The sequence below is a fragment of the Neomonachus schauinslandi genome, chromosome 12 (assembly GCF_002201575.2).
Source record: "Neomonachus schauinslandi chromosome 12, ASM220157v2, whole genome shotgun sequence".
NCBI lineage: Eukaryota > Metazoa > Chordata > Mammalia > Carnivora > Phocidae > Neomonachus > Neomonachus schauinslandi.
This window is the reverse complement of record NC_058414.1, coordinates 16520836-16533085: the sequence shown is the minus strand read 5'-3', so window position 1 is coordinate 16533085 and position 12250 is coordinate 16520836. Positions and strand designations below refer to the sequence as shown.

At 41.7% G+C, this 12250-nt stretch overlaps 1 protein-coding gene across 1 annotated transcript in view; it reads left to right on the top strand.

Moving 5' to 3' along the window:
• SLC26A4 (solute carrier family 26 member 4) overlaps window positions 1-12250 on the top strand; it is a 44986-nt gene that overhangs the window by 27736 nt on the left and 5000 nt on the right. Inside the window, exons 11-19 of the mRNA XM_021682905.1 lie at window positions 139-216; window positions 358-453; window positions 1644-1750; window positions 3802-3871; window positions 5422-5514; window positions 6447-6542; window positions 7153-7383; window positions 10764-10818; window positions 11881-12026. Of these exons, the coding sequence (XP_021538580.1) occupies window positions 139-216; window positions 358-453; window positions 1644-1750; window positions 3802-3871; window positions 5422-5514; window positions 6447-6542; window positions 7153-7383; window positions 10764-10818; window positions 11881-12026 (972 nt within the window). The remainder of the gene's footprint in view (window positions 1-138; window positions 217-357; window positions 454-1643; window positions 1751-3801; window positions 3872-5421; window positions 5515-6446; window positions 6543-7152; window positions 7384-10763; window positions 10819-11880; window positions 12027-12250) is intronic.

Here is a 12250-nt window from a genome sequence, read left to right as displayed (position 1 = left end):
TCTCGACAGTATTGAGCAGAGGGGGGGAGAAGGGAAGCGTCAGGTGCCCCCACGAACAGACTCTCCTGCCCACATCCAGCAAGCTGGAAGACACGAGAGGAGGATGAGCCCTGCTCACGGGAGGTGTGTGTCTTTCAGATTGCCGGCATCATCTCTGCTGGGATTGTGATGATCGCCATTGTTGCCCTGGGGAAGCTGCTGGAACCCTTGCAGAAGGTATAGCCCTGCTTCTGGGCATGCTGATTGCGTAATCTTGCTTCACTGCTCTGCCACCAGAGAAATAACAGGAGATTTAAAACTCGTCACATGGAAAGCCATTCCCCCGAATAACACAGCCTTCCCTGTCTCTCCTGGCAGTCGGTCTTGGCCGCCGTTGTCATTGCCAACCTGAAAGGGATGTTCTTGCAGGTGTGTGACATTCCTCGTCTATGGAGACAGAATAAGATCGATGCTGTAAGTCACTTACCACCCGTTTTTGTCTGAAATAAGATTTGGTTCTTTTTTTTTTTTTAAGATGTTATTTATTTATTTGACAGAGAGAGAGCGCACAAGCAGGGGGTGCGGCAGGCAGTGGGAGAGGGAGAAGCAGGCTCCCTGCTGAGCAGGGACCCCCCCCCCACGATCATGACCTAAGCCAAAGGCAGACGCTTAACTGACTGAGCCACCAAGGCACCCCAAGATTTGGTTCTTATATGCTTCCGGCCACATCATTATATCCTAAATCTCACTTGCATTTTGGGATTCCCAGAACAGAAATTAGAATTCTGTGGATAAGCCAAGGCTCTGAAGCCTGCCACGTGGACCAAGCTTTGTGAAGGTCCTGTATCTCTGGGGAGATCTATTTCCATCCAGGAAGAATCCCATACAAACAAATTAAGCACCAAACAAACCAACCAAACCAACCAACCAAATTAAAAAAACAATTAAAAAAAAAAAAAAACACCTCTGTAGTATAGAAGGACAAACAAAACACAAAACAAGGTAAAACCAAAATACAAAACCCTGGTGAGTATAACTGACCAAAGTAAACTTTGCAACGGGTCTGAGGAACTGTAACAACCACAAGCTAAGTCCTTCAGAGTCCCGCTCTCATTTAAATCAGGACAAACAAAAAGAAGGAGAAAACTATTGATTGATATGGAAAAGTTCTCCAAGACACATTGTGAAGTGAAAAAGAGACCAGTGCATCATGGCATAGTGTGTACAATACATTAAAAGATAGGAAAATAAAATACTGCTGTTCAGTCGTATTTGCAAAAAGCAATGCTGGTGAAAAGCGCGCACATGCGTGTGCACACAGACACGCATGGAAATAGAAAAGAACACAAGTAGGGAGGGGGGTTGGATGGATGGAGAGGGGAAAGGGTTGGAAGCAAGACTTCCCACTGTAGACCTTTTTTATATTAATTCCACTTTGAACTATGTTCATATTTTCCCTATTTAAAAATTATATGAAAACACATTGAAATGGGACAATTGGTCTTTATTCTACTTCCACTTAAACATGAAATGAAGTCAGAATATTAAAAAAAAAAAAGGCTGAAATTTGTTCATGGACAATTGATCTTATTTCCACAGGTAGTCTCTCACTTGATGGCACCTGGCAGATTAATGCAATTCTTCCCATTTCCATTTTGTCCTAGGTTATCTGGGTGTTTACGTGCATAGCATCCATCATTCTGGGGCTGGACCTCGGTTTACTGGCTGGCCTCATGTTTGGACTGCTCACTGTGGTCCTGAGAGTTCAATTGTGAGTAATGTAAGACCCAGATTTCCCACAAACAGGACCACACACTCTGTGATTTCTTATACCATTTTGGTAAAATATAGGGAAGCCACTCCCTTTCATAATAGTTACTGTATATTGAGGGCTTCTGTGAATTAAGCCCCTAGTGCTTGACACGTGTTATTATATTTGGTCTTCGAAAAAAATCCCACGAATAGGTTTTATTATTCTCATTCTACAGGGAAGCAAATCGAAGCTCGGAAAGCTTAAGAACCTTCCCCAAGATCACACAGCTAGTAAGTCACGGAGTCAGGATTTGAACCCGGGTGCATCTCATCCCCAAATCTGTGCACTTAGTCACGGGCTCTTTCGCTACGCTCTCCTTTTGGTGGTTATAAGACTCAGAAGTTCGTGACACAGCAAAGGACCAAGGCAGCCATGCGGTTCCTTCTGCAAATGAGATGCAGTGTGTGGAGCGCTGGGCCCGAGGCTTGGGACAAGGTAGCTGCTAAACAGACTACAGGCCGTTTTCTCCTGAAGCTAGTAACGCCGAACAGGAGACTTTGAAAGCGTTGACTGTAGCTAGCTATCCTTCAGATTGGCCAAATGAAGCATGTACCCCATAGGCCACATGTTATATGAGGTAGGCGTCATTAGGTCACATGAAGAGGGAAGGCAGCAAAGACGTGGCTTGACGTCACCCAGAACAATCTGTGAGGGAGCCTGAGTGTCTGGTGTTTTGTTGCTTCTGTTTTGACTCGAGAGGCTTTCGGTATGTGCCCTCCTGGGTCTATGAAGTTGTCCCAACAGAGAGGCGAACAGAGCCTGTCTCTCTCCTCAAAACCTCTGTTAGCTTCCCAGACTTCTGGCCTCTTCCCTGCCTGTGCTTGGGCTGCACAGGAATAAGAAACCGGGAGAAAGACCAGCCGAGACCCCTCCCGCTTTGCATAAGCCCACGCTTCTCATTCCACTGGCCGGTTCCCCTTCTCCTCCTCCTTCCCTACCCCGGCACACTGGAGTCTTCCCAAAAGCTCGTGTTCACTGCCTCTGCATCCTTCCGTGGTTGCCCACGGGCTGAGAGAGTTCCCAAGCTCCCAACGTGCCCAATTTGCTTCTGGGAAGTAACTCCGAACCTGGCCTTGGAAGATGCTGCTTCTCATGCTCTCTTGGTCTTGTGGGGGTGTGGTTGGGTGAGAAAGTTTTGAGGAGAGAGACGACATAGCTTATGAGCGTTACGTGAAAATCCAGCATAGCCCAATAAGCCGAGGATAAAGCAGTGGCACATTTTAGCTGCTGATTTGGTAACTAGGCTTTTAGCCAAGCGAAAGCAGTATCCTCCACAGTGTTTCATTGCCAGTAATTATGTGGTTGATCCGGGGAACACGTTGCTGAGAGTACCCCAAACAGATACTCTTTCTTCAGGCATTGTATTTAGCATCTGTCCCCGGTCACACTTGAAGAATCACGGGATTTATTTGATTACATCAGGAGCAGGAAACCAACAGTCTGGTTGATGGAAGAACTTCCTCCTGGTCCCCCCAGGCTCCCATTTCTATCAACTGAGACTAATTTGATCCCTGAAGACTCGCCATACTTCCCCAGAAAGTTGCTATACCTCACCAGTAAGTTCCAGGCACTGTGCCAGGCAGTGAGGACCCCTGGGTCAAACATAAAGGCTGCCCTGCTCCTTACCTCTGGGGCCTTTTTGACCTTACCTGACCCTCAGCTTAGCCATAAAAATGAAGATAGGACCGCTGACCTTCCAGAAGGATGGTGGCACTTAGATAAAATTCACCATGTGTGAAAGCTCTTTGCTTGTCCTCTAAAGTGTTATAGCCATGGAAGTGGGATGCTCATGACTTCTGTCAGCCCTCAGGAAAGTCCTCCTTCTCCCAGGGCCCAACAAACACCAGCTGTTCATTTCAGAGTTACCTGCAGGAAGATGTCATCTGTAATGAAGACACGGGCCAAAAACACCAGAACGACGGGCTCTTTCCTATCTGTTATTTCTTCTAATGTTTTATTCCAAAGGAGGCCTGTTCCAAAAAATCCTGACCTAATTTTTCTTCTTCTAGTCCCTCATGGAATGGCCTTGGAAGCATTCCTAGCACAGACATTTACAAAAGTACCAAGAGTTACAAAAATGTAAGTGCCTTTGTGAGACGTTTGCTGAATGTGGGTTTTCTGGCCTGGATTTTCAGGGGCAGTGTATTTCTTTTTTAGTGTATCAGGTAGAAGGTAGCTAAGGGGGAGGCTTCTGCCGGGAACGTCTAGAAGTCCACTGGGGTGTCATGAAAACTTTGACCCAATGTACCTTCTGATACGTGTGGTTTGGATGAATTGTGTCCATGCTAGTTTGAATGTTCTTTTCATGTAAAACCATTGTAAGAGGAATTTTTTTTAAATAGGCAATTTGATGATTTCCAGAAGTTGCCTCAAAATTCTATTTATCTACTATCTAATCCTTATCCTCTTTGAAATTACCTGAAATCATCATAAGGTGATTTTCATTTAATTCTAACACAAGACTTTTAAGTTCTCTGTCACAAGGAACCTTCTTTGACATGTTGCTCTAATCTTGGAAGAAATAATATATAATACCGGAAATGAAAAAACAAAGGAAAGACACAGCCCACTGATGGGCTTTTGTTCCGTGCAAATAAAGTAGCTTAGTGGTCACCAGGGGAAAAAGCAGAGAAAGAAAATGCAGAAAAAAATAATTGAGTATAAAGAATGTTGGACACTGACTCTGGAATTCCATTAGCTGCTACTTAATTTATTTCCACAATCTTTCTCAGTTATGTTGAGCCAAGTGCTGACCAGAGCTAACCATGATGGTAGAGAACCTTTTGGCTCAGGGAACCATGGGCTGAGTTTGGGAGTTTACAGTTCTAGGCTCCACTCTGGGGAGACTCTGCCTGTGTTGCTCAGCCTCCCAGCACCTGCTTGCTCATCTCAGGGGCTGGACTGAAATTGCTAGGATTCCTAAAGACTAGAAAAGTCTAGGATTCTGTAAGCTTTATTTTTGGTCTGGCCACTCTGTCAGGGTAAGAACAAGCAGATGACATCCTAGGCCTCAGTTCTTGCAGATCCCCTCAGTGTGCTACCTTTTTTTTTTCTTTCTATTTTTAAAGAACTGTAGTCAAAGAACAAAGGGGGGCGGACAGTGGTATGAACTTGAGGCAAAATCATGTCACTGTTCTCAGCCTCAGTTTCTCCATCTGGAAATCAGAGGGTTGAGTAATTGCTTATGAAGGCCCTTCCTAACTTGACCCTCTCTGGGTTGGTAAAGTTCCAGCAGTTTGAGTAACCTGTGGCCTCTAAGTGGGGGAAGCCCCTATTCAGGGAGAGGTGGGTGCTACTGCCCAGCTCCTTTGAACAACCGTAACTCTCCTCCTAGCGGAAAAGCCAGAATTTTTTTTAAAGATTTTATTTATTTATTTGAGAGAGAGAGAGAGCAAGGCGGGGAGCAGAGGGGGAGGGAGAGGGACAATCAGACTCTGCACTGAGCATGGAGCCCAAGGGGTGGGGGGTGGAGCTCCATCCCAGGACCCTGTGATCATGGCCTGAGCTGAAACCAAGAGTCAGATGCTTCACCAACTGAGCTACCCAGGTGCCCCCCAAAGCCAGAAATTGAATCAAAATGTTTGAAGCCCAAGATTATTTAACCTCACACTTTTTTTTTTTAATGCTAGATTGAAGAACTCGAAGGAGTGAAGATTCTTAGATTTTCTAGTCCTATTTTTTATGGCAACGTTGATGGTTTTAAAAAATGTATCAAGTCCACAGTGAGTATTTTATCCCTAGAAATTTGGTTTCTAACCTCCTTTGCGACTTCATTCATTCTACAGGTATTTATTGGCTCAAACGGGGCTAAGGCCCTACACCCTATTCCATTTGTATGGGGCGTTAAGAATTATAACATCCCAGTAACTTACAATCTATTGGGGGATAGGAAAACACCAACAATACCATATGTGTTAAAATCCAGGTAGCAATAACTATGGAAGACAAAAACAGTAGAAGATGTCTCCCGGCAGAATTTGAGTTCCAAATAAGTAGTATACACAGTACATGTGAAGAGTTTCCAGAAGGGAGCAATCCCAGGCAGTTGGACAGATCAGGCTGGGCGTGACAGTTGGGCAGAAGAAGGGTTATGCCAGGTGTTTGGGAACTCTGTGAGCTGAGAGTCAAAGGTAGGTACACATCTTTGGGCTGGGGGAGGGGGGATATTTGCCCAGTTGGAGTAAAGGGTAAAAAGTCTAAGTGGAATATGTCAGCAGGAAATTGTGGTTTTGAATGCCGTGCCAAGCTCTGATGCTAAGTCTCTACATCAGTGTTTTCTGAGTGAGGTCCAGAGCAAACTCGTTCACAGGAATGGTCCTATGTGATTTTGCAATAACAAAAGGGCTCTGTGATGTCAAGGAAATTTGTTAACACAGACTTAAAGCTAAAGAGGTTATTCTTTGCTATTTTTTGTTTGTTTTTGTTTTTGTTTTTTATCGGCTTAGAGCCTTTAATATGAGAATATCTTTCCTGAGTCTCTGGGTAGGTGGGGTAGAGCTGATAGGGGAGACCTCCACCAGACCTTAGAATTTCTTTTTCCACGGGATGTCTCAAGGAATGATACCACTTGAGAGATAACCTTTTCAGATAACAATTGCCATTAATGAGCATTAGGAACCAGACGTTTTAAGTAATTTTACATTTCTTTCCAAAGGTTGGATTTGATGCCATTAGAGTATATAATAAGAGGTTGAAAGCACTGAGGAAAATACAGAAACTCATCAAAAAAGGACAATTAAGAGCAACAAAGGTGAGGTGACATCTTTCTTTTCCTTGTTAAATTCTTTCCCTGTTCAGATGGAAATGAAAGCAGATAGTCAAAATTGGATTTATTCCCATTGGTACCCAGATATGTACAAGGAGACAGTGGAGTTGTTCTTGTAGGCAAGAGGGAATGGGAGAGAATTTGAAAATCAGCAGAACTCTCTGGAAATGCAGGGTGTGATTTTTCAGGGTGTGATTTTTTTTTTTCCCATTGAGAAATAAACCTTATTTTTACTGAAGGGAACAAAATTAGTGCTAATTTGATACCAGAAAATTACTCACAATAGAAGACAGTTAAGTTCATAAACTTTTAGATCTATTACCTTTTATTCAGACTCTCCTGCCAATGTATCTCTTGGCCAAGTTCCACAATCTTCCAGAAATCAAGAGTTTCCTGGCTCCTCTGCTCTTCCATTTTTCTTCCTAGGGAACATCACAGTTTGGACTGAGGTAAATCTCATTCCTTTAGAGTTCACCCCTTTGATGTTTTGCTTGCCAAGGAACAGTGTATAGGACTTTTAAGTAATTTGAGATGAATCATTAAAAAATGTCCCCCAGTCATTGGCACTTAAGTTGGCAGTGTTTTCTTTGTTTAGAATGGCATTATAAGGGATGCTGGTTCATCAAATAATGCTTTTGAGCCTGACGAAGATATTGAAGATCCAGAAGACCTTGATATCCCAACTAAGGAAATAGAGATTCAAGTGGATTGGAACTCTGAGCTTCCAGTCAAAGTGAATGTTCCCAAAGTGCCAATCCATAGCCTCGTGCTTGACTGTGGAGCTGTGTCTTTTTTGGATGTTGTTGGAGTGAGATCACTGCGAATGGTAAGGTTTTGGTGCTTTGGATTATAGATTTGGAGCTTTGGCAGTAGTAATGTGATAGGGGTTACCTGGTCTTGCAAAGGGACAATTGTTGGATCTGTAATTTTTCTAGAGGAATGCTTTTGCAATAAAATGCAGTATTTTAAAGCATGGTCTGTGAGGCCACACAGGGGGTTGAATCCCGGCTCCACTACTTACTAGCAGTGTGACCATGGACAAGTCGCTTAATCTGTCTGTACCTCAATTTCTTCATCTGCAATATGGGGGTAATGATGGTACCTACTTTACAGGGTTTGTTATGAGGGGACTAAACAGTCTAGAGGGGAAGCAAACATTAAGTAACCTTTTAAAACCAACTGTATGAAGTGCTCCCAAATAGACTAACCAGTGTGTCAACTTGACTAGAGGGGTCAAATTTAGGTGAAGCTTCAGGTAGGTATTAAGAGGGCCAGGGAGAAAAACAGGTTCAAGGCACCGACAATCAGATGTAATAAGTGGAAATGACCCCAATAGGTGAAGGGGATTAAGAGTACACTTATCAGGATGAGCATTGGGTAATATATTGAACAGTTGAATCACTATAGTGTACACCTGAAACTAATATAACACTGTATGTTAACTACACTGGAATTAAAATTTAAAAAAAAATTAAGTCTATTAAAAAAGTATGGCAATGACCCCTAACTGGGGTTTAGCTTAATCGGGGCTTCCTGGCTACCTCGGCAAGGGCAGGCAATGATTCTGCGGTGTGGGTACAAGGCTGGTAAGGTAGAAAAGTGATTATACTTGACAGAAGAGCTCAAGAATATGCTGGCAGTTTCTACTCCAGTTCTTTTAGAAAGCCTGGCTATTACAGTACTCATTTGAGAACAGAAATGAAGACATAAATCTTGTTCTTCATTGTGCATTTCACTCTCATCTGTGGCTCAGCTCCATTGTAGATTGTATTGGTCCAAGGGTTTAATGAATTACTTTTGGGGAGAGTCGTAACTTATTTAATGCCAGAATATTTTCCACACCTAACAAATAGTTCTTTCAAATCCTGTAAGGGCAATTATATCTCCAAACATTATACTTGTGTAGAGGTCTTGATTTTTTTTCCCCCAGAAATGTCAAGTTCTGTTTTATTATTGCCCATAGTTCTTGAGTCTTGGTTTTTTGTTTTAAATTTTTTACTAATTTGTATATTTTTATTGAAGTATAATTAACATACAGTGCTATATTGGTCTCAGATAAACAATATAATGATTCAACAATTCTATACATTACCCAGTGCTCATCACGGTAAGTGTGCTCTTCATCCCCATCACCTATTTCACCCATCCCCTACCATCAGTTTGTTCTCTGGATTTGAGACTCTGGGGTAAAAAAAAAAAAAGACTCTCAGGTTTTTTGTTTTTGTTTGTTTGTTCATTTGTTTTGTTTCTTAAATTCCACATATGAATGAAATCATATGGTATTTGTCTTTCTCTGAGTAACTTATTTCACTTAGCCTTATGAGTGATATTGAACATCTTTTTATGTGTCTGTTGGTCCATCATGTTGTTGCAAATGGCAAGATCTCATTCTTTTTTATGGCTCAGTAATATTTGTGTGTGTGTGTGTGTGTCCACACTACTTCCTTACTCATTCATCTATTGATGGACACTTGGGTTGCTTCCATATCTTGGCTATTGTAAGTAATGCTACAATACTAACAGAGGGGTGCATATATCTTTTTGAATTAGTGTTTTTATTTTCTTTGGGTGAATAAATACCCAGTAGTGGAATTACTGGATCATATGTTATTTATATTTTTAATTTTTTTAGGAACCTCCATACTGTTTTCCACAGTGGCTGCACCAGTTTACATTCCCACCAACAGCATGCAAGGGTTCCTTTTCCTCCATGTTCTTGCCAACTCTTCTTATTTCTTGTCTTTTTGATACTAGCCATTCTGACAAGGTGATACCTCATGTGGTTTTGATTTGCATTTACCATGATGAGTGATGTTGAGCATCTTTTCAGGTGTCTGTTGGCCATTTATAGGTCTTCTTTGGAAAAATATCTATTCAAGTCCTTTGTCCATTTTTAATGAGATTATTGGGGGTGTGGGGGTGTTGAGTTCTATAAACTCTTTATATATTTTGGATATTAACCCCTTATTGGATATATCATTTGTGAATATCTTCTCCCATTCAGTAGGTTGCTAGGTTTGGGTTTTTTGTTCTGTTTTGTTTTTGTTTTTTTGATGGTTTTTGTTTTGTTGATAGTTCCCTTTGCTGTGCAAAAGCTTTTTATTTTAAGGAAGTCCTAATAGTTACATTATGCTTTTGTTTCCCTTGCCTGAGGAGTCATATTTAGAAAAATATTTCTATGGCCGATGTCAAAGAAGTTACTGCCTATATTTTCTTCTAGGATTTTTATGGTTTCAGGTCTCACAGTTAGACCTTTAATCCATTTTGAGTTTATTTTTGTGTATGGTGTAAAAAAGTGGCCCACTTGCATTCTTTTGCATGTAGCCGTCCAGTTTTCACAACACCACTTTTGAAGAGACTGTCTTTTCCCCATTGTGTATTCTTGCCTCTTTTGTCGTAAGTTAGTTGACCATATCAGTGTGGGTTTATTTCTGGAGTTTCTATCCTGTTCCATTGATCTATATGTCTGTTTTTTCGCCTGTACTATACTGTTTTGATTACTAGAGCTTTGTAGTATATCTCGAAATCTGGGATTGTGATACATCCAGCTTTGTTCTTATTTCTCAAGATTGCTTTGGCTGTATCTAGATATTTTTCATTAAATTTTTTATTTTGAGATAATTGTAGATTCACATGGAGTTGTAAGAAATAATACAGAGAGAGCCTATGTACCCCTTACCCAATTTCTCCCCATGGTAACATCTTGTAATACTAAAGTACAGAAATCACAATCAGGACATTCACAATGATAGAGTCAAAATACAGAGGACTTTTTAGGTCAGTTTTTTACATTTGGCATCCAGTGACCACATATCCATACTTACATGTCTTCCATTCAAAGATACAAATGTATACTCTTGTCTCCAATCAGCAGGGGCTGTGTTAGGAAGCCTCCTGTATTTTCTTCCCTTTCTTGTGCAAATATTGTTGAAGCGCCTCTGTGCTGTCCAGCACTGTGCTATTATTGTGTGCTAGATGCTGCCACCTCTGGAGACATGGCCTTTTCATCCCTTGTCCTACCATCACTGTAGGTCAGAGAAAACCTCTCTGGTTTTCCAAGAACGAATGATTCCAATAATCAACTTTCCTCGAAATCCTGGTTAACCATGAAAGTGTTCACGTTTCTCCTGAGGAAGTAATGGAATGCTACTGAATTATGGGCAGATAAAGTCCCTCACTGTTACAAATTCTGTTTTACATTTTTAGATTGTCAAAGAATTTCACAGAATTGATGTAAATGTGTACTTTGCATCCCTTCAAGGTAAGTGCATGTACAAATATATCTACCTCTAAGACTTTCTCCTAAGCCCTTTCTTCTACCTTGGAATGTGGGTGCATAATGTCCAAAGAGGCCTTTTTTTAAAAACTGTGTTTTATTGGGGTAAAAGATGTATAACATGAAAGTGGCCATTTTAGTCATGCTGATGTATACAGTTAAGTCAGTGGCATTAAGAAGAGTCACAGTGTTTTTCAACCATTACAATGACTGGTTCCCAAAATTTTTCAGTGCCACAAACAGAAACTCTACCCATTGTGCAATTCCTCTGAGGGCCTTTTGGAACCTGGAAAGATATTACTTCCAACTTGTTTAGTAGAGCTGGTGAGCCACGTCCTGACAGCAGTGCGGGGTCAATGGGAAAAATTTACCATGGGGATGATTTGGATCCCTTAGAAGTAGAGAATCCTCTAGGGTCTGAGTCTGTGTCTGTCTATGCACAAGTGTATGTATGTAGGAAAATGCTAGTGCTTAGGCTGAGTTGTCTAGAAGCAGGCCCTGAGATAAGGATTCTTACACAAGTGATTTATTGAGAGTATGCCTGAGAAATTCGGGAGGGGCTAATGGAAGAGGCTGGACAAAGCCATGGTTTTAGAAGTCTACCTGAGCCTGATGTCATAGGGGGCACACAGCAGGAAGAGCATCACGGGGTTATCCTTCCCGAGGCAAGCAGGCCAGTCTTTGTACCCCCATATCAGTCAGTCAAGGGCTGTAGGCCACCCAAGGTTGGGGTATAAACTGGTGGCCAAGGAAAATTCTTCAGAGAAGGCCCAGCTGTGAGCCATTAGCATCCAGGCTCCTAGCAGCCTGAGGACGGGTTCACTGGCAACAACAAGGTGGTCGGGAACCAAGGCTGTCTAAAGCAACCAGTTATGGTACAACCATTCCAGGTGCTTTTGGAATAGAAACTCAGCCAGTTTAGAGCAGGGTCACGTTTTGAAAATGGGGGGAAAACAATTAAAAGGAGGAGCTGACAAAATGTAGTATTGGCTGATGTTACAAAAATGTGCTTTCCTAGAGACTGAACATTCTTTCTTTCTTTTGAAGATCATGTGATAGAAAAACTGGAGAAGTGTGGTTTCTTTAATGATAACATTAGAAAGGACATATTCTTCTTGACCGTCCATGATGCTGTCCTCCATCTACAGAACCAGGTTAAATCTCGAGAGGGTCAAGATTCCATTTTAGAAACGGTAAACATTTAACCTTTCTACATATGTATCTTTCCTAAACTACCACGATTTCTGTAAAGAGCAAAAACTGCACAAATCTAGTTTTGAATCCCAGCCTCCTAGGATTTAGAGCCACCTGCTTAACTTCTCGGAGCCTCACTTCTCTCATCATTAAAATGGGAGTAAAAACATTTACCTTACTAGGTTGATATGATGACTAAATATGAGTTTATAGGAAAGCACCT